General features: G+C 37.3%; 1 protein-coding gene across 4 annotated transcripts in view; it reads left to right on the top strand.

Moving 5' to 3' along the window:
* LOC105496420 (serine/threonine kinase 4) overlaps window positions 1-21,170 on the top strand; it is a 114,107-nt gene that overhangs the window by 38,037 nt on the left and 54,900 nt on the right. For all 4 annotated transcript variants that reach the window (XM_011766826.2, XM_011766822.3, XM_011766825.3 and 1 more), the window contains 3 exons: window positions 17-154; window positions 3,242-3,370; window positions 4,016-4,202. In XM_011766826.2, the coding sequence (XP_011765128.1) occupies window positions 17-154; window positions 3,242-3,370; window positions 4,016-4,202 (454 nt within the window). The remainder of the gene's footprint in view (window positions 1-16; window positions 155-3,241; window positions 3,371-4,015; window positions 4,203-21,170) is intronic.

Genomic DNA, 21,170 nt, shown 5'->3' with positions numbered 1-21,170 from the left:
TGTTTGTTCTAACCAGGCAATCTTCATGATTCCTACAAATCCTCCTCCCACATTCCGAAAACCAGAGCTGTGGTCAGATAACTTTACAGATTTTGTGAAACAGTGTCTTGTAAAGAGTCCTGAGCAGAGAGCCACAGCCACTCAGCTCCTGCAGGTATGAATCACCCTCTGATGCCGCCTCGCTCCATTTCATTTACACACTGACCAAAAGATGCCATGAGGTCACCTACGTGGAGACAGTAAGGAAGTATAAGGCAGGCTGGGTGCAGTGGCTCACGCCTGTAATCCTAGTACTTTGGGAGGCTGATGCAGGTATATTCCTTGAGCCCAGGAGTTGGAGGCCAGCCAGCATGGTGAAACTATATCTCTACAAAAAGAATGCAAAAAATTAGCCAGGTGTGGTGGCATATGCCTGTAGTTCCAGCTACCTGGAAGGCTGAGGTGGGAGGTGGGAGAATCTCTTGATCCCAGGAGGTTGAGCCTGCAGTGAGGCATGATTGCACTGCTGCATTCCAGCGTGAGCAACAGAGTGAGATGCTATCTCAAAAAACAAAGTAAAAGAAGTTTAAGACATTGCCTGCCTCTAGGGAGGTTCAAATCTATTTGAGTGGAAAAGACATGGAAAATAATGTTAAATCATCGAACAAGACAATAATGCAAGAAAATACAGGGTAGTATGGGATTAGAGAAAGGGAATTGACATTTAGTGAGTGCCTGCTATGTGCCACATACTTTGCACATGGGCCATTTAATCATTACATAGACCCTGTGAAGGGTGGGTATTAGTTCAGTTTTATAGATGAAGAAAATGGAAGCTTAGGGAAGTTTATTCATTTAGGGTCACTCAGCTGGTAAATAGCACAGTCAGTGTTAGAACTTGAGTCTTTTTTATTCCAAAGCAGGGGTACCATCAAGTCTACCTGAGTCTGACAAAGAATTAAGATCAGTGGTGGGTACTGTTGTAGTTCAGGGTGGGAGAAGGCCTCTTTGGACTGGAGATGCAAAAAGTGCTTTCCTGGAGTAGGTAGCTTCTAGGCCTGGCCCTAGAAGGATAGGTGGCAGGGATGTGGCAGACAGTATGCTTAGTGGTTAGGAGCTTGGATCCTGGTCAGATTGCCCAGGTTTGAATCCTGGCTCCCAATTTACTAGCTTTTTGATCTTGGGCAAGTAACTTAACCTCTCTGTTCTTTTAGTTTTGTGATCTATAAAATGGGGATACAGTACCTGCCTCATGTGTTGAGGTGATTAAATGATATAATGTGTGTTACTTTGAACAATGTTCACATGTACTGAAGACAGTATGGTATGAACTTGATAAATATCAGCTATTATAATTGGGCTAGGCCAATCATTTGCAGCCATTTCAGACCCAGTGCCCCATTTTTATAACAATGTGTATATTTAAAAACTCTCATTACTTTTTTGGAATGAAACTCACATATAATAAAACCTTTTTATGCCTGTAATTTAAAAAGAATCAATATTGTCTGTGATGTGATGGAGAAAAATAAAGATAATTTATAATGAAATAATATGACTTTCAATTTGCAAATAATTCTGCCTGACCCAGTTTGCAGACATAATGAAATAGATACCTGTGCCTGGCATCATGAATGAGTTTAGATTTAAGAGCTGTAAGAAAATCAGAAACTAGCCAGGCACAGTGGCTCATGCCTGTAATTCCAGCACTTTGGGAGGCTGAGGCAGGCGGATCACTTGAGGTCAGGAGATCAAGACCAGCGTGGCCAACATGGTGAATCCCCATCTCTCCTAAAAAAATACAAAAATTAGCTGGGCATGGTGGCACATGCCTGTAATCCCAGCAGGAGGCTGAGGCAGGAGAAGCACTTGAACCTGGGAGGCAGAGGTTACAGTGAGCTGAGATTGTGCCACTGCACTCTAGCCTGGGCAACAGAGCAAGACTCCATCTCAAAAAAAAAAAAAAGAAAGAAAATCAGAAACTATGCCATTTAAGAAATACAGTAAAAAGAATGAATGGACACTAGCATGAAACTGATGTTAAATAATAACAGGCCAGATTTATTTGTCTCTGATTACAGAAGGTGGGATATGATCTTGTAGCTTTTCCAAGTGGAAAGAACAAAGCAATATGATATTATTGCAAATGAGCTGGGTCTTATTTCTAAGTGGATTGCCAAATTCTTTTCCTACCTGGATGGGGTAGTGACAAAATGTCATGGAAATGTATCTCCTGTATTGCAATCTGACCACATTTTGAGGTATACTTTACATCTCTGGAGTTCTTACTTGGAACTTGTATCCTTTGATGGGTGATGGAGAACAGAGAATGGATTGCCAAGAAACAATGGGGACAATACTAGAGTAAGTTTGGAAGACAATAGGCAATTCCCCAAAAAGAATTTCCATGTGTAACTTTCACAGCATAGATTTCTTACCACGTGCTACAAATACAAATAATAAAAACATATGATGGTATTAATATTAAAAACTTATAAAGCAATTTTTATTAATGAAATTGAACAATATCCCTTTGTTTCAAGTATCTTTGGTGATTGAATAATATTTGGGTCAAAATCTGTTACATATATATGATCAGTTTAGTATTTCTGTAGCAACTGCATTTTTGCACTAAAATCCTTTTTACCTAAATGTGTAGTTGGAAATGCTACTGTAGAACAAGTCAGATGAGTAGATTTTTCAGTGATTTCTAAATAATTTCTTCATTCCATTAAGCTCCCCTCTCTAAAATCACCTCCCAAATCACTGGCCTTTTTGCATATCTCTTGAAAACATTTTTTTGGTATTATCTACTAAGGTGTGTACACAACCTGAGACATTTGAAAGATGTGCAGAATCTGCCACAGTTCCTTGTTGTACAGGACAGTTCTGTACTTTGCAGAATTGCTAGTGTCCCATGCCATTTGTGCTCACCAAACATTGTGACAGCTATAACATGTTCCCAACATGTTTACACAACTTCCTCCAGGAGATGATACTCCCTATTGAGAATCGCTAGATTTGACAGAGAGAAATGGCATAGGCATTTCAGCCAGGCTGAAAAAGATGGGCAAAGACTGAATTTGCTCTGCTCAGAGTTATAAAGGGAGTGTGGTTTAGCTGTTGTCCAAAGCACAAAGAGAAAGATCAGATTCATTGATTGATTCAACACATGTTATCCAGTACCTACTGTATTCTAGGTACTGTTTTGGCACTGTCACCATATAAATTGTCCACAGTATTTTTTACTTTATTCTTTAAGCACCCATTTGTCAAGAGTGCCAAAGGAGTGTCAATACTGCGAGACTTAATTAATGAAGCCATGGATGTGAAACTGAAACGCCAGGAATCCCAGCAGCGGGAAGTGGACCAGGACGATGAAGAAAACTCAGTGAGTGGCAGCCATTGCTGTGGGCCTCAGGCATTGATGCTTGTTATTTTATGATTGCCAAACCAGGTAAGATGAGTAGGAGGTATTGGATCAACTTGGAGCTGGAGACTTCCAGCATAGCTATGTCCTAACCTGGACCAACTCATGCTAGAGGGTTGCTGTATCTGTACTTGTTCTTCTCCCAGTGCTTCCTATAAAACACCTTCAAATTTCACTCTTTTGCCCCCCCATCTTTTACTCAATTTAACTTTTTATTTAGAGAGAGAATGCTCAGGTCTGGGATTTGGCTTTTCATATCCTTTTAGGGAATCTGGGATCCATACTTAACATGTAGCTTTTACATTTATAGACTTCCTCACAACCCTGAGATTCCAAAGATGTTCACATGAGTTTCTTAGATCTATGTTGCAAAACTCTATTAAGAAGAGTGGAGGAAGAATTCCTTTAGGGTTAGATACAAAGCTTATTATCATGTGGATAAGTTTGTCATCTTTGCTTAAGTAACAGTGCTTTCATTTCTGGAAGGTGAGTTTAGGACCTGAGTAAGTGTTAAATGTCGAAATATTTTCACTAAGTAGTAGCTATTCAGAAAACTCAGAGTCTTTTGTCAAATTAGCCCCAATTTGAGATTGTATCTGTTCACAGGAAGAGGATGAAATGGATTCTGGCACAATGGTTCGAGCAGTGGGTGATGAGATGGGCACTGTCCGAGTAGCCAGCACCATGACTGATGGAGCCAATACTATGATTGAGCACGATGACACGTTGCCATCACAGCTGGGCACCATGGTGATCAATACAGAGGATGAGGAAGAGGAAGGAACTATGAAAAGTAAGGCTTATCTAAGTAAATCCACTGACTTCTCAGATCAAGCATACATATTTCAGAGAAGACAGATTCTCATGGTTTATGCAGGCTTAGCTTTGAGTTCTTTCTTTTGTCACAACCAAAGGAGTAGAAAACTTGGAGGTTTGCAATGGGGGCAGGAGGTTTGGGGAGGGGGAAAGCTGACCTGTGGAGTCAAAGTCAAGAAAGCATCAACAGTGAGAAAGGATTTTGCTTTTGAACCAGAACAGCCATTTTCTCATTGAATGTTGTCATTATTTTCCTTCCTTACCTTGATCTTTGGAAGCACATGCATTGTTTGATGCATAATTCCTATCAAGGTGTAATGACATTCTGAGTTATTTACTGTACATACATCTTCAGTTTATTTTCATGACAGTTTGGGTCTAATGCAAGTTTACCAACACTGTCAGTCAATGAAAGATGACTGGACAAGTTGAAAAGTTCCATCCAGTTTCTTCTACTTTAAACTCATCTCTGCTTCTTTCCATATCTGGCTGATCCTTTTTTGCCTGTAACTAGGCCTAACACCTTGTGTTCAGCTCCTATCTTAGAGTGAAATTCTTGTGTCATTCAGTGCTTGTGGTGCTTTATGTTTCATCCCCTAAACTCAAGATTAAGGCACCCTAGAAATCCCATGTTTGGTGATATACAAATTATCAACTAAATGCCATGTACTAGATTGCCCTTCTCCTCCTCTTCTGTTTTAAAAGTATGTTCATTTTGCAGTAATGAGTTACTGACCTCTGGTTCTTTTCATTGACTCTGAGTGCTAAATCATCTGCTTGTCTTAAGGGGTTTAATTATGTAGATGATTATAATCACTGTGCAATACAACTAGGCCGACCTGTTAGCATGTGTTGTGTATGCACGTGTTAGGGAAATTGTGCCCATTTTTATTCAAAGAATTAATTTTTTTCCAAATGTGATTTTCATAATTCAAATGCTAATTCAGTGAGTTGTTTATTCTTTCCAGTTTCTGAACTTGGATAGTTTTAGCATGTCTAATGAGAAACATGCATCTTTTATTATAATCATGAAGAGAACTATTTAAAAACCTAAGCAGTCACAGTCTGAGTAACATTAAATAAAATTTGTTCACAGACAGTCTTTTGCAGGTTTTGTAATTCTCCCTTTTGGATTACAGATTTGACAGATTTGCCACTTATTTTGAGATTTAAAAAAATTCCTTATTGTTTTAGGAGTTACTTAAATTTGGAAAATTAAAACATACATACAATTACACAATAATATCATGACTCCTGTGGACCTATATCACTCAGCTTCAGCAGTGATCAACTCACTGCCCATCTTATTTCAGCCCACTTCACCAAAAAGCAAATAGTAAACACTCTGTAAAAGTATTCATTTTTAAGGCCATAAAAAACGGAGAGAGGAGGAAGGGGAAAAAAAGATTCTTAAGGTAATGGAGACTTCAAAGTCCTAATTTATAGGACATGCTATGACATCAGTGGTATTTTGGGTGAGATTTTTTTTTCCCCGAACGGCAGGACACATTATTGAAATTGAAGTGACATGAGAGGGTCTTTGTCAGCGTTAGGATCACTGTGCATTCTCTGGGCCAGCAGAGGGAGCTCTGTATTAAGTTAATGGGTTAAAATTGTGTTCCCATTTGAGTTCACAAATGCCCTGTATATAAAGGTAGGCTTTATGCTAGAACAAGACCATTATTTATTCATTTTTAAGTGTATTTTAAGTAACCACAGTGATATTAGGGCAATGTCTTTATTTTATTTAGTTGGGAGATTGGATACCTCATACTTGGCAAAGTTCAATTAAGAAGTCAGCTAAAACATCTCAAAATAGTCACTTTTTCTCTCCCTTCCCAGATTTCTCAGTGGACTTGACACAATTGGTGTTCTTTTTCTGTAACATGGTACCATGCATATAGTTTTGAAACTGTAATCAGCTAAAATGGCCTTACTTGAATAATTGAATAAATTTTTTAAAAACCTAGTAATTCTTAGTAGAACTGACTTGAAAGTTCTTGTGTAGAACTGACTTAAAAATATATATATATACACATACATATATATATATTTTAAGTCAAGTTGTTGGGAGCCAGGACTAAGGCTTATGTTACAGTAAATTACAGTAAAAGTATATATATTCCTGATATATATCAGGAATTTGTTTTTATTTACAATATGAGCTCTAGTAGTCTGTTTTATTTTTCCATCTGAAAGACTTGCTTCCTCCCTCTATCCAGGTCTTTGATCCTGTCACCTTCTCAGTCCTTCTTTGACCATTTATCTATAATAGATTTCCCATCCCCTTCTTATTTTTCTTTTCATCACAGATTACTTCTTGAAATTTATATCACTATTCTCCCATATAAATTTTTTTTTTTTTTTTAAGATGGAGTCTTGCTCTATCACCAGGCTAGAGTGCAGTGGGGCAATCTCAGCTCACTGTAACCTCTGCCTCCTGGGTTCAAGTGATTCCCCTGCTGCAGCCTCCTGAATAGCTGGCACTACAGGCGCATGCCACCATGCCTGGCTAATGTTTTGTATTTTAGTAGAGATGGGGTTTCACCGTGTTGGCCAGGATAGTCTTGATCTCCTGACCTCGAGATCCCCCCACCTCGGCCTCCCAAAAGGCTGGGATTACAGGCGTGAGCCGCTGCACCCAGCCTCTCCCATATAAATTTTAGGATCAGTATATCAAATTTTATAAAATACTACTGGAATTTTGACTTAATTGCATTGGATATATAGATTAATTAGGCAGAATTGCCATCTGTATGTTAATTCTTTCTGTGCATGAACATGGTTTATTTATCTTTCGATCTGTTTGATCTATCTTTCATATTCTTAGATAATTTTATAATTGTACCCATGAAGATGTTTTAGAGCTTTTCGTTAAGTTTATTTTTAGATACTTATTTGTTGCTATTACAAATGACGTAGTTTAAAAAACCTTTATTTCTAACATTTTTCTTCTATAGACAACTAGTATACATATTTATGGACTGTTTTATTCTTTCTGGTGATTTCCTTTTTAAAAAAATTGAGACACTCTTATTGTCTGTGAATTATGATTATAGTTTTTCCTTTTGATCTTTATATATAATTTTTTTTTTTTTTGAGACACTGTCTTACTCTGGAATGCAGTGGCACGATCCTAGCTCACTGCAGCCTTGAATTCCTGGGGCCAAGCAATCCTCCTGACTCAGCCACCTGAGTAGCTGGGACCACAGGCATGTGCCACCACACCCGTGATTTTTTTTTTTTTTTGGTAGAGATGGGATCTCCCTATGTTGCCCAGGCTGGTCTGGAACTCCTGGGTGTAAGTAATCCTCCTTCCTCAACCTCCCAAAGTACTGGGATTACAGGTGTGAACCACCAAGCCTGGCTAAGGTTTTTTTTCTTATTAAGACCTCCAATACAGTGTTGCATAGTAGAGCTGGTAGTGGACCTTCTTGTCTTGTTGCTCATTTTAAAGAAAATTTTTGGAGTTTTTTACCATCGAGTCTGATTTTGCAGCAGAATTTGGTCAATACTCCTTAACAGGCTAAATAAGTTTTGGTCTGTTTTTAGTTTAAGAGGTTTTATTAAAAAAAAAAAAATTATTTAATTGATGTTATTTTATAGTTTTTTAAAATTTGAATAATTAGCTTTTTAATTTTCTTGCTTGCTAATACATTTAATCAACATTGTAACTTTTTATCTTAGTTCTGTTTTAGCTGTATTCCATACATTTTCATATGTGGTATATTGTACATATTTTTTTCCAGTGTGTAGTGCTTGTGCTATGCACATTTATTTTTTAACCCATGAGTTATTCAAAAGTGTTTTTTAATAGCAAATGTATGATTTTTTAAAACTGCTTATTTAAAAATTTTAATTTATAGAATTGTGGTTGAAGAATGTGGTCTATGTTATATCAATTCTTTGTTACTTTTTGAGACATTTGTGGCCTAACGTTATTAATTTTTGTTAAATGTGCTTTGTGTGTCTTAGAAAGAATGTATTTTCTAATTGTTTGGTGCAGGAATCTATATAATTAGTAATCAGTTGCTAATTGTCTTTCATTTGTCTATTCTTTACCAATTTTTGGTACTTGATCTTTTAGCTTCTGAAGGAGATTTGTGAAAATTGTTAAATTGTTAAAATTGTCACTGTGTGGTTGTGGGTTTTGTTAATTTTGGTATTACTAACATATGTCATCCAAAGTAATATATTGGTGGCACTGAATACAATTGGTAGTACTGTGAAAATGATGGAAAATTTTACATATTTTCTGTTTTATATTGTTATATATTTTCTCTTTTATCTTAATATGCAGAAAAATAGTTTCACCATTATCTGTTTTCAGGTAACCATTTTGTTTTTAAAGGAGAAGAATTTCTTCCATTTTATTTGATCATTATGAAATAGGGTGTTAATATTTAGAGCTAAAATGAAAAGGGTCCGGGATGCGGTGGCTCATGCCTGTAATCTCAGCACTTTGGGAGGCCAAGGTGGGTATATCACTTGAGGTCAGGAGCTCACGACCAGCCTGACCAGCATGGCGAAACCCCATCTCTACTAAAAGTACAAAAAATTAGCTGGACGTAGTGGTGCGCACCTGTAATCCCAGCTACTAAGGAAGCTGAGGCAGGAGAATTGCTTGAATCCGGGTGGCGGAGGTTGCAGTGAGCCAAGATCGTACCACTGCACTCCAGCTTGGGTGACAGAGCAAGACTCTGTCTCAAAATAAAATAAAATAAAATAAAATAAAATAAAATGAAAAGGATTAATTTTATACTTGACATAGAAAGAAAAGCTTTCACGACGTTATTAAATATTTAAAAAGTCAATTATATGTTTGAGAGCAAAAAAGAAAATTTTTTTTTAGAGGCAGAGATAACAAAAACATTTTGGAGCGACTGAAGTAGCTTGATTTGCACAGATTTGTAGTTTAGCAGTTAAATGCTTTTGCCCCTTGTGAGGAAATGACAAGCCAAAGGATGGCGCTTGTAATAACATGTACTCATCCACTAAAGATTTGACATGCGGCGGTTCTTCCTCTCAGGATTCATTGGCGATAATGTCATGGTTTTCTTGTCCTTACCACATTCCCAAGAGATGCATAGCCCTGGTCACCCCTCCTTATCTCCAGGCTTAATAGGTCAATGGGAGGCAGAACTTGGACGACTAATTCAAAGAATGTTTCTCCTGACCAAGCCTTCAGATTAGATTCAGTGAATTGAAGGGAGTGAGGTGATGATTCCTCTTTAAAACTTGTGCTTAGTGCATAAGATTCTAATTTTTCTCCTAGAGCAACAGCCACATTAATCTCTTTGAAATAGAATTTTAAAGCATAATGACATAATTGAGTTAGGGCAACTCAGAAACATGTTTTAGTTAAATTACTGAGATAGTATTATGTGGTAAAAACATTATGTGTTTATAGCTCCTCAGAATGTCCTGTTTCATGAAGGCATCTATTGTTGCTGTGAGTTTCCTCATGTTGAAATCAGGTGAAAGGCTAGGCTGTTGTCAAGATGATTTTACTTCAACACCAAACTTCTGATACTAATTTCAGAGCTGCATAAGATAGAAATTCTTGACTCAGAGCCTATTTGCTTTCCATCTTCTGTTTGAAAGGGGTTGTTAGAACATTGTCTCCCTTGTGTGTTATCTGTCTTATTCTCTCTGACTCAGATTATGGCATTTGCAAGTACAGTAATTAGGACATAAAGTACTGCAAGTATTTTAACACTTCTTTTACCACAGTAGCCTTACTGTCCAACTTCTGATCCCTTCAGGATTTAAACAACTATCATCAGAGGATTGTGTTGGTGTATGCTTGCCACTCACAGTCAGCATCATATGAGAGTTTCAGACAGCGTTAGTGCAGTTGTGCACCCCAAAACTAAAGCTGGAAACATTTGATTTTGTTGGAACCCTATCTTTGAGTAAGGGCAAGAGAAGGACAAAGGAGTAGTGGAGTGAACATTGATTTATAGCATCAGAGTCTTTGACTTGAAACCTCGCTGAGGGTCTTACAGACTATGTCACCTTGGTCAAGTTCTTTCTTTTTTGAACCTCAGTTTCCTGGTCTAAAAAAATGGGGCACCAAAGTTCCTATTTTGTAGTTTTGTCAAGATGATATGAGATTGTATGTGTAAAATATTTAGTGTGTAAATGCTCAAAAATCGTAGGTATTATAATAAGTCTTTTAATGTATGACAGTGTTTTTTTCATAGGACCTAAACATTTCTTCAACCAGCGCTACTTTTCTTCTTCCTAATTCCTTTTCTCTTGATAGTTATGCTTTTAGTTTTTACTCTTGGTATTAATGGTGCTTTGTAAGTGCCACCCCAAGAATGCCTGAGTGCTGGCTTCATGAACATGGTTGAGCTAAGGGAAGGTCACTTGTCAGTTTCAGTAACATTTTACCATTATGCAGAGAAGAGAGAAGGAGGCTCTGTGTGTTGGGGGGGGGTGGTGTGTGTGTGTGTGTGTCCATGTGTTTTAAATTCCTTGGCAATAAGATGATACATGTTTTGAGAATCTGTTAAATAGCTCAGAATACAAGATGACAGATTTTTAAGAGGGCCAGACTTTAGATACACATGAGCCTTCTTTTGTAAAGTTTCAGCCTCTTATCTTAATACAGTGGCATTTATTACCGACTGGATTTTTTTCCACCCCCAAAAGATAACTGCTGTGGTTCACTGTGCATTTTATCAGTAGCTCCCTTGTGAGTGAGATTTACAATAGAAGAGCAGACATCTTGGTACTTAGGTTTTTCTCACAGTTTCAAAAATAATTCAAGGTTGTCCTGCCAGAGTGGAGACTAAATCCTAATTGTTTGTGCAGTTTTTCTTATTGTATCCAGATGTTGGGCCCACTTTTATCTTTGGAAACCATTAGCATTCTTGATTCTTTTGGAATGAGCCAAAAAGCACAGACTCCTGGTGCCTGAAAATTCGTTCAGAACACCCTGCCAGACCACATTTTAGGATATGAAAGTACCAGATCTCAGTGTAACTTGGGTGAAGGGCTCAAGGCCTATATGTTTTGAAAGATAGCTACTCTAGTATAGTTATATTGGTAAGAGGAGAGCCGAGAACAGCCATGGGGGAAATACGTTTTTCAAGAGAGGGCGGTAGCATAATGGTAATGAAGAACAAAGGAAAGTGAATCACAAAAGATATACTTTGATCCTTAAGCCTAAGAGGCAGATAAATCTTTCTTCATCAGTTAATGGAATATATTATTTCTCTGGTGCTCTAAGCTTGCTGTTCTGACCTTCTTTTGTTCAGCAAGAAAATGGAGATACATTTTTAAATATCAATTTAAGTGGATCTATGAAGAAAAAGCAGATTCTTTTCAAATGTTTTTGCTGTAGAAATATCAATTTGGAATCAGTTATTGTTAAAATGAATATTTAATGCCAACCAAGAAGCGTTTATTAGATAGTCACTGTGTCACTAATGTGTAGAGTATGAAAACCAAATGAGGCATTCACTGCTCTCAGTAACTTATATATTAAATGACATTTGTCGGCCGGACTCGGTGGCTCAAGCCTGTAATCCCAGCACTTTTGGAGGCCGAGACGGGCGGATCACGAGGTCAGGAGATCGAGACCATCCTGGCTAACACGGTGAAAACCCGTCTCTACTAAAAAATACAAAAAACTAGCCGGGCGAGGTGGCGGGCGTCTGTAGTCCCAGCTACTCGGGAGGCTAAGGCAGAATGGCGTGAACCCGGGAGGCGGAGCTTGCTGTGAGCCGAGATCCGGCTACCGCACTCCAGCCTGGGTGACAGAGCGAGACTCCGTCTCAAAAAAAAAAAAGAATTAAATGACATTTGTCATTATCATTATGTATTACTTACGGCATGTGTACTGTTCTAATTGTTCTAATTTCTTATGTGTATAGAGCATTACTCTAGACGCTTCAAATATTAGTATTTGATAATGACGCAAGTTAGGAGAAAGGACCTCTACATATGAAGGTAATGATATACTAAGACAAATGCTAGGTAAGTGGTACAGAAAAGCGTTAAAGGATTTGTGAAAAGGAAGGCAATGACTCAGATATGCAGGAAGGCTGGGGAAGGATGTTACAGGCAGGTGCAGAGTCAGAAAGGTAGAAATGTGTTTTCAGTATTCAGGTTGGCTGAAGCAGATGTGGGTGTTGACTGGATTTTGGAAGACTTTGAATTCCAAAGTAAGGAGTTTGAACCTGATTCTCTTGTTAATAGGGTATCTGAAGACACTTTGACTAGGAAAGTGATAAAATGGAGTTTCAAAAGACTGTAAAAGATGAGACCAATTAGGAAATTCTTGAAAGAACCAAGATGTGGACCATTCTCACCTGTGAACATTTTTTTATCTTTTTAGATGTGCTGCCACTATTGCTCTAGTTAGTAACCCTTTGAATTTTGGATTTAGATCTCTTTGAATTGATATATTTCAGTTCACTAGAATTAAAATAGCTAGAGCACCATTGCCCAGAAATTAAGTCAATTCATATAGAGGCAATTACCAAAACTGCTTAACTGGAAGAGTTATTCTGGGCTCCAGGGAACCTTGTAACTTATGATTCCAACAATTCTTAGTGGTTTCAAAGGACATTCAAAGGAATATTTATGGCCATACACAGCTACTTGGATAGTAACCAGTGTAATTAAATGAGCTGATACATGTAAAGCACTTAGGTGCCTGGTAACAAAAACAAAACCCAAAACCACGCACTCATAACAAATGTTAGAAAAAAACAAACCCTGTGATAAGAATTGTACATTAAGGCATGTTATTCCAAGCCAGAGGAAAACATTTGCAGGAATACCAGAGTTTTTTGTTTTGTTTTGTTTTTTGTTTTCTTTTTTCCTGCCAACATTCATGCACGAAACAGAGAAAAAAAGGCAGGCTCTGCCCAGTTCTCTGGTTTGCACAAAATTAATTACGATTTAAGTAGAAAAGAGTCATTGTAGGAATTAAGGAAATAGTAGATTGACCATTGTGGTTTACTTAGTGACAGTCTGGAAAATGAAGGTTTGAAATTGAAGGTCATGAAGTTTAAGGTCTAGTAGATGGTCATTCCAGTGGAACAGTGGGCTTCAGTCTTTGGTCAAGCTTCTTCCCAGTTACGACTACCCAGGCATTATGTTGTACTTCATATGAATCCAGAAATAAGAGCAAATAGTAAAGGAAAGGTGTCTTGCTGCTTAAAAAAAATTGAGTTACTGACATATAATTTACACACCATACAATTTATTCATTTAAAGTGTACAGTTTAATGGTTTTTAGTTTATTCACAGAGTTGTGCAACCATCACCACAATCTAATTTTTGAAGTTCTACATCTAATTTTTAAAGTTCTACTTTTTTTTTTTTTTTAATTTGGAGACAGGATCTTGGTCTGTTGCCCAGGCTGAAGTGCATTGGCACGATCATAGCTTACTGCAGTCTTTAACTGGGCTCAAGTGATCCTTCTGCATTAGCCTCCTGAGTAGTTGGGACTACAGGTGTGCACCACTATGCCCGGCTAATTAAAACAAAATTTTTTTTTTTGTAGAGACAGGGTCTCACTATGTTGCTCAGGCTAGTCTCGAACTCGTGGCCTCAAGCCATCCTCGTGCCTTGGCCACCTGAAGTGCTGGGATTACAGGCATGAGCCACCATGCCTGGCCACTATTTTTAAATTGAGATATAATTATATGTCATAAAATTTGCCATTTTAAAGCACAGAATTCAGTGTTTTTTTAGGATATTAAGAAGGTGTTGCAACTTTAATCACTATTGAATTCAAGACATTTTTATCATCCCCTAAAAAAAAACTAATCCTTTTAGCAGTCACTTCTCATTCTCCTCTCACTTGATCTTAGCCAAAAGGCCGAGAAGCGATTCTCATTCTCCTCTCATCCCTGGGCAACCATTAATCTACTTTCTGTCTCTATAGATTTGCCTATTTTGGACATTTTATGTAAACGGAATCATATAACGTGGCCTTTTGAGAATGGCTTTTTCCATTTTGCATAATGTTTTTAAGGTTTATCCATGTTATAGCATGTATCAGTATTTCTTTTTGTTGCTGAATAGTATTCCACTGTATGGATATACTGCATTTAGTTTATCTGTTCATTAGCTGATGGACATTTGGGTGTTGATTCCTTTTGCTTTTACTAGCATTTTTCAAAGGAAAATAAATGGAAGATACAGTTGCTTATGAATTCACTGCTTTGTCTGTAGGCTTAGAGAGATCGTTCGTTTAGCTTGACAAATGCTGCTTACAAAGAAAAATAGGCCAGTCTTAGTATACGAATTCATGCATTTCCTGCATCAGATAAAGGAATCAGAGCAAGATGTGGTTATTTTCAAAGCTTGATTTCTCTCTTGAGTCCATTCTTTCTATGGCTTTAGGTTTCTTGTATTATCATTCAGCTGAACATCTTTATTTCTTGGGATACATCTGGAAAAATACGCTAGCTCAAGTTAAAACAAAAAAACCCAACAGCCAGCTGAAGCCCTGGGGGGCAGCATGGCCTTTCATCAGCTTGGAGTGATTATGCTTTTCAACCTGATAGGCTGCTGTCCAGCACACTTGATCATCTATCTAGCTAAAGGGTACTGAAAGAAAAGTTCAAAGATAAGGTTACTGGGAAAATTACATTTCCCCACTCTTTCTGCGCTTAGTTTGATGGCAGTCCTAACATGTCAAGAATCTTTATTTTGATTTTAGAGACTATACAGTATGAGATATAGCTCACTAAACTTAAAACCTGACATTTGGCATTCAAATCCCATCCTTGTCGGTTACTAGCTTAGAGATCTTCTGCAAATTTCTCACTTGTAAAAGGGGCATAATAACACATATCTCAAAAGACTCTTTGAGGATTAAGTGATAATAGTACATTTTCGGGCACTTGGTAGATGCCTATTAAGTGTAAGGCTTTTCCTCCTCTGCTTTATATGGTGGTCATGCAGTTTGGATGAGACCGTTATGCAAAAGCACCTAGTAGAAAGCCTGAAATTTAGAAGGTATTTAGTGAATGTTTGTTGAATTTGAACCTAAGTTTCCAAATAATAGAACTGTTTTTGTAGATTTAGGGGTGTATGTTTAGGCGTGTGTGTGTGTATGTGTGTGTGTGTGTGTATGTTTATGTGTGAGAGAGAGAGATACTGAAACTATATCAGTTAGCTTTTGCTGCATTATAAACCACCCTAAAATTTAGTGGTTTAAAATAGCCATTTTATTTAACTTGATTCATGATTCTGTAGGTTGGCAGTTAGGTTGGTCTCAGGTAGGCAGGCAATTCTAGTCTGAGCTGGTTAGCTCTGCTCTGTGGTCAGCTGGTGCCATAACAGTGGGGGATGGCTGATTTGGGCCTCTCCACGTAGTATTTCACCATCTAGCAGGCTCAGGTTTATTTATATTATGGTAAAATGTACAAGACTTTTTTTTTTTTTTTTTTTTTTTTTTGAGGCAGGGTCTTGCTCTGTTACCTAGGCTGGAGTGCAGTTGTGTGATCATAGTTCACTGCAGCCTTGACCTCCTGGGCTCAGGTGATCCTCCTGCCTCAACCTCCCAAATATTTGAGACCACAGGTGCATGCCACCACACCCAGCTAATTTTTTTAAAAAAAATATTATTTGTAGAGACCAGGTCTTGCTCTGTTGCCCAGGCCGGTCTCGAACTTCTGGGCTCAAGCAGTCCTCCCACCTTGGCCTCCAAAGTGGTGGGATTACAAGCATGAGCCACCATGCCTAGCCTACACAAGAATTTTTAAGTCTCTTCTTGCTATACATTTGCTGTTGTCTCAAAGACCAAAGCAGGTTAGATAACCAGGCCCAGAGTCATTGTGAAAGGGCATAAGGCGAGGATGAAGATACCAGGAGGAAATTGTGGCCATTTAAAAAAATAATTTATCTTAGCTACTAATTGTGATAGGAATGCAAATCTGTTTACTGAGAGTTATTATCAGTCTATAAAATCAGACTTAGGACAGGTGCTGCAATTTAATGACAGTGTTATTCACAATAGGAATGCTGTCTTCTTCATATAAACTTAACATGTCGGTGAAGCACTCTCACACATAAGGAAAGAACCATTATGGTGGAGGCATTTAATTTCTGGAATAACTAAATGCAAGGATCAGCTAACTTTTTGAATGTCTGCTGTTTCTTGCCAGTTAAAATAGCTTCCCCTATCAGTCAGTTCATTCAATTTTTCACTTCAGTTCCATAAAATATTATTATCATCTGCATCTCTAGACATCTTTATTACAGTTTGAGCCACCTCTTCCATCTGTTAAACCACCAACAACAAAAAATCCAAAGAATCAGAGATATTCTTGTCACTAAAATATTTCTTGAGTCTCAACTACTTTTCACTTTGGTCTTTGCTTTATGCCTGTACACATCTAGTTGTAGCATGTTTTAGATTAGAGGCATCCAGTATCATAATCCTACTAGAGATAAGAACTTCTTCTTTTGAATAGTTATTAATAACTGAGTATAAATATGTTTTCATATGCTACTGCCAAGTCATAAAATCATGGAACTTTTCAAAGCTTCAGGGAACATTAGATGTAATGTAGCCCTGTGTCTTCTTTTTGCAGATTGGGAACCTGTGGTTTTACCAAGATCATATAGTCAGAACTGGAATCTAAATCTTTGAACTGCAGAATAGGGATTTACTTTCCTTTTTTTTTTTTATTGTGGTAAAATATACATAACATAAAACTTGAGGAGAGGGATTTTTCTATTCTTCTGTCTCCAAAATCAACTTTAGCTTTTTGGCAGTCTGATAAATGTAACATTTTAACTAAACATTTTGCTATAATTAAATTTCTAATACATATGTGCATTTTACTTGCAGCTTATATCTAAATATGTGATTAGATAAAAAAACTTCTCTTTTTATTTCACTTTAGTTTTTGGAAATTTGAATTCTAGTAAATGTCAGGTATAATCAGGTCCCTGGTATTGATATCAGAAGGTAAAAGCAAATATATTTTAGATAGACTTCCTTATTTGTGGATTTTCATTGTTGAAAGAGACAAAGAACAGTTGGTGTTTTAACTTCAAAAATTAGAAATTTTTAAGTGGTTTGGTAAGAAAGAAGAACTCAAATATGAGGAAGGCAGATGTTCTCACTTTTTCATCTGAACGGTGACAGAAGTTAGACAAATTATATTCTCGCTTAACAGACATTTCTTTGATTTTTATGACATGGTTTAGAATTAGACCACAGAAATGTTATCTTTAGTGTTTCATCATCCTTGGTTTAAAGATTCAATTTCTTAAGTCCACCTGTATTGCAACTGAAAGGAATTAATGAAGAACCATAGAAATATATTGTTGGATATAATACTTTTTAAACAAGAATGATGCCCTTATGGTTTTTGTAAATTCCATTGGAGAAAAAGTTTTAAATTACCTGTTATTTCTGTCCAGAAGTCACCATTTTTATTGATAAACTCAATTTAGTCATTTATCTGTGCATATATAAAGATGAATGGATGGATGGATAAATAGACACAAGTGACAGAAATAATGAAAAGAGAGAGATGGGTGTGTGATATATGCAGCTTACTCTCAAATTTTAAGTGTGTATTTCCTAAGAAAGAAGATATCCTCTTTTGTTTGTATTTCCTACAAAGGAGATGCTCTTTTTTGTTACCACAATAAAGTGGTCAAAGAGTGATTTTTCCTTTTTATTTCTTGAGACCATGTCTCACTCTGTCTCCCAGGCTGGAGTGCAGTTGCATGATCATGGCTCACTGCAGACTTGACCTCCCAGCCTCCCAAGTAACTGGGACTACAGACATGTACCACCATGCCTGGCTAATTTTTTTTATTTTTAGTAGAGTCAGGGTCTCAACATGTTGCCCAGGCTGGTCTCAAATTCCTTAGCTCAAGGGATGCTCCTCTTTTGGCCTCCCAAAGTGCTGGGGTTACAGGGTGTGAACCACTGTGCCCAACGTAAATAGTAATGTTTCTAAAGAAGAGTTCTCGCTTCTCTCCCAAACCTCCTTCACTTTTAGATTATTGCTCTGATCTCTTATTGAGTGCATTCTTTTTGATGCTCAGAGTGTCCCAAACTTTACCAGTGAGGGCCCTTCAAGGTGGCTCCTGTATCCTTTTGATATGTCCCCATCAGTTTTTGAGTACTTGCTGGCTTTTTTTTTTTTTTTGGCACAAAAAATATTCCAGATTCAGGTCCATTTTGTAATTTTCCTGCCTTAGACTTGGAATCACCTGTTTTTCTTAAGTAATTCTAGTTCCTTTTAGTAGGAAATGGTATTTGGAAACCAATATCTGAGCCACTTACACGTGCTTATTTGTACTGGAGTGTCATTGCTCCAACGCCTTTTGATGAAGAAAGCTCAGAAATGTCTTTTTTTTTTTTTTTTTTTGTAAATCATGAGGTCATAATACCTCAGTTCAAATACAACACAACAAGTTGCTGTGCCTTTCCCAATTTCACATTTTGATATTTAGATAGTGTCAGATCCCCTTCACAGGGATTATGCCATTTTGCATTCCAGGTCAGCAATGTGTGAGTGCCTGTGCCCCCACAGCCTTGCCAGCAGATAGTGTGTTTTCAAGCTTTTGAAGCTTTGCCAGTCTGAAATGTAAGAAATGGTCCCTCTAAGTAGTTTTAATTTGAATTTCTCCTATTATGAGTGAAGCTCAGCAATTTTTTCATGTTTAAGGACCCGTTGGATATCTTTGTGTGTTTTTTATCTTTTCAAGTCTTTAGTTTTCTTCTTTTCTTCTGTTGTCTTTCCCTTGATTTAAGAAGGTCTTGGGAGCTTATCTCCCTAACATATAAATAATTCTTAAAATGTTCTTTCTTTCTTTTTTCTTTTTCTTTTTTTTTTTTTTTTTTGAGGTGGAATCTTACTCTATTGCCCAGGCTGGAGTGCAATGGAATGATCTTGGCTCACTGCAACCTCCACCTCCTGGGTTCAAGTGATGCTCCCGCCTCAGCCTCCCAAGTTGCTGGGATTACAGGCTCCTGCCACCGCGCCCAGCTAATTTTTGTATTTTTAGTAGAGATGGGGTTTCACCATGTTGGCCAGGCCGGTCTCGAATTCCTGATCTCAGGTGATCCTCCTCGGCTTCCCAAAGTGTTGGGATTACAGGCGTGAGCCACCACGCCTGGCTAAAATTTTCTTTAAATAAAAAGAAAATTCTTTAAACCATTTTAATGGTATTTGCTTGTCATTTGTCTTCTGTCTTGGCTTATGAGGTTTGTGTGTGTGATTATTAATTTCTTAAAATTTGTGGTGGTTTCTTCACATAAAAGGTTTTTAACCATTTTTAAAATTATATCTGGATTTATATCATAGTTGGAAAGCCTTTTCCATACCAGGTTTTAAATGCATTCACACGTTTTGTTTCAGTAGTAAAGTTTTCCATTTTTTGCAATTAGATTTCTTATCCATTTGGAGTTTTCCAGGCTTAAGGTATGAGATATAGATTCAATTTAATCTTTTCTCAAATAGCTGTCCCATTATTCGGATAGCCATTTGGACTTTTTATTTTGTTTCTAAGCTTTATTCTGTTCAGCGGGTTGAGATATTTTGTATAAAAGTATACTGTGTATTATATATGCCAGCAGTTTGCAGCACTTTTGAAGTTGCTTGACTTTAGGGGGTTCTCTGAATACTTTTTGTTTTTTAATGTGTAGGATTATGTGTAAGATTGCTGCAGAGTTGTCTCTGAGCCAGTCTTCTCCTTTGGTGGTCTGAGAGGAGGGGACTGAGCAAAAGAACATAGTTTCCCGACTCATTGGCAAATCCAATGCACCACCATTTTTACAAGTTTTATTTTGTTGTAGTTCCTGCAGAACTATATTATGAAGTAGTGCCTTAAATTTAATTTAAAAATGAAAACAAGCATGAAAAGTACCTAACATCATACCTAGAGCACACAAAACAAAACACTATATACTTGCTGATTGGTCCTAGCAAATAATGTATTTAATTCTTAATTAGTGAGGAGAAAACAGTGTAGTAGGAAGCCATTGGCAGTGTGTGGATGTGGGCAGATATGGGATTGGCTGCTGTTGATCTTAGCAATGGTGATAGTCAGAAAAATAACAAATGTTCTGAGAGGTAGGGCGGCTGGCCTGAAACTGGACTAGGAAGTGTCATGAAATAAGTAAGATTGCATAGACCAAGGGTGCCTGGAGAGAGACACTTGCTGTTCTTTATCTTCTAGATACCTTCTCATCTACTTCTTAAGGTGCTGAACCTTCTGGTTGTTTTTCCTGTTTACTGTGGGAAAGGGCCGCATAAACCTCTATGTTCATGGAAAGCAATGAAAAATACTTCCTGTATCTCCCTATATTAGAATACTAATCACAGGCACAAAGATACTTCAACCTTTGAAACAGGTACATTCAGCTAGCTTGATTTTTAAATCATGCCAGGTAAAATTATTCTTTCTGCTCTTGTTACTAGTAACTAATAGCTGCTGTATTCTGCTCTCTTAATGGTTAGTGCTGCTGTGTAACTGCTGATGCTTTACTCCAGGATGATTTGAGGCCCAGTCTAAGTCCCCTTTTACCAATCTTCCCTGACCACACAGCCTGCAAGAACTGGGCACGTATAATTCTTGTAATCAGTTCTATTTATTTAATACCTGTTCAATACTATCTTCTTTAAAAAATGTTCATAAGAAGTAAATAAAATCACCAATAGTGCTGCTACCAGAGATGAACCCTGTTAACATTTTGGGTATTTCCCCCTAGTTTTGTTTTTCTCCTATATATGATTTTATAGAGTCAAAATCTTACTGTATATATAATACTGTATCCTGTTTTTTCCCTTAAGTTTATTGTAAGCCGTATGTAGATAGTATTTTTAAAGTTACATAATATTTCATAGAGTGGATTGTGATTTATTTACGTTTTCTTTTTCATGTATATTTTTCTCATTATTCCAGTTAGATTATGAGATTATCAAAGTAAGTCACCCTACTG

The sequence above is a fragment of the Macaca nemestrina genome, chromosome 15 (assembly GCF_043159975.1).
Source record: "Macaca nemestrina isolate mMacNem1 chromosome 15, mMacNem.hap1, whole genome shotgun sequence".
NCBI classification, from domain to species: domain Eukaryota; kingdom Metazoa; phylum Chordata; class Mammalia; order Primates; family Cercopithecidae; genus Macaca; species Macaca nemestrina.
This window is presented reverse-complemented; position numbering and strand designations above follow the sequence as displayed.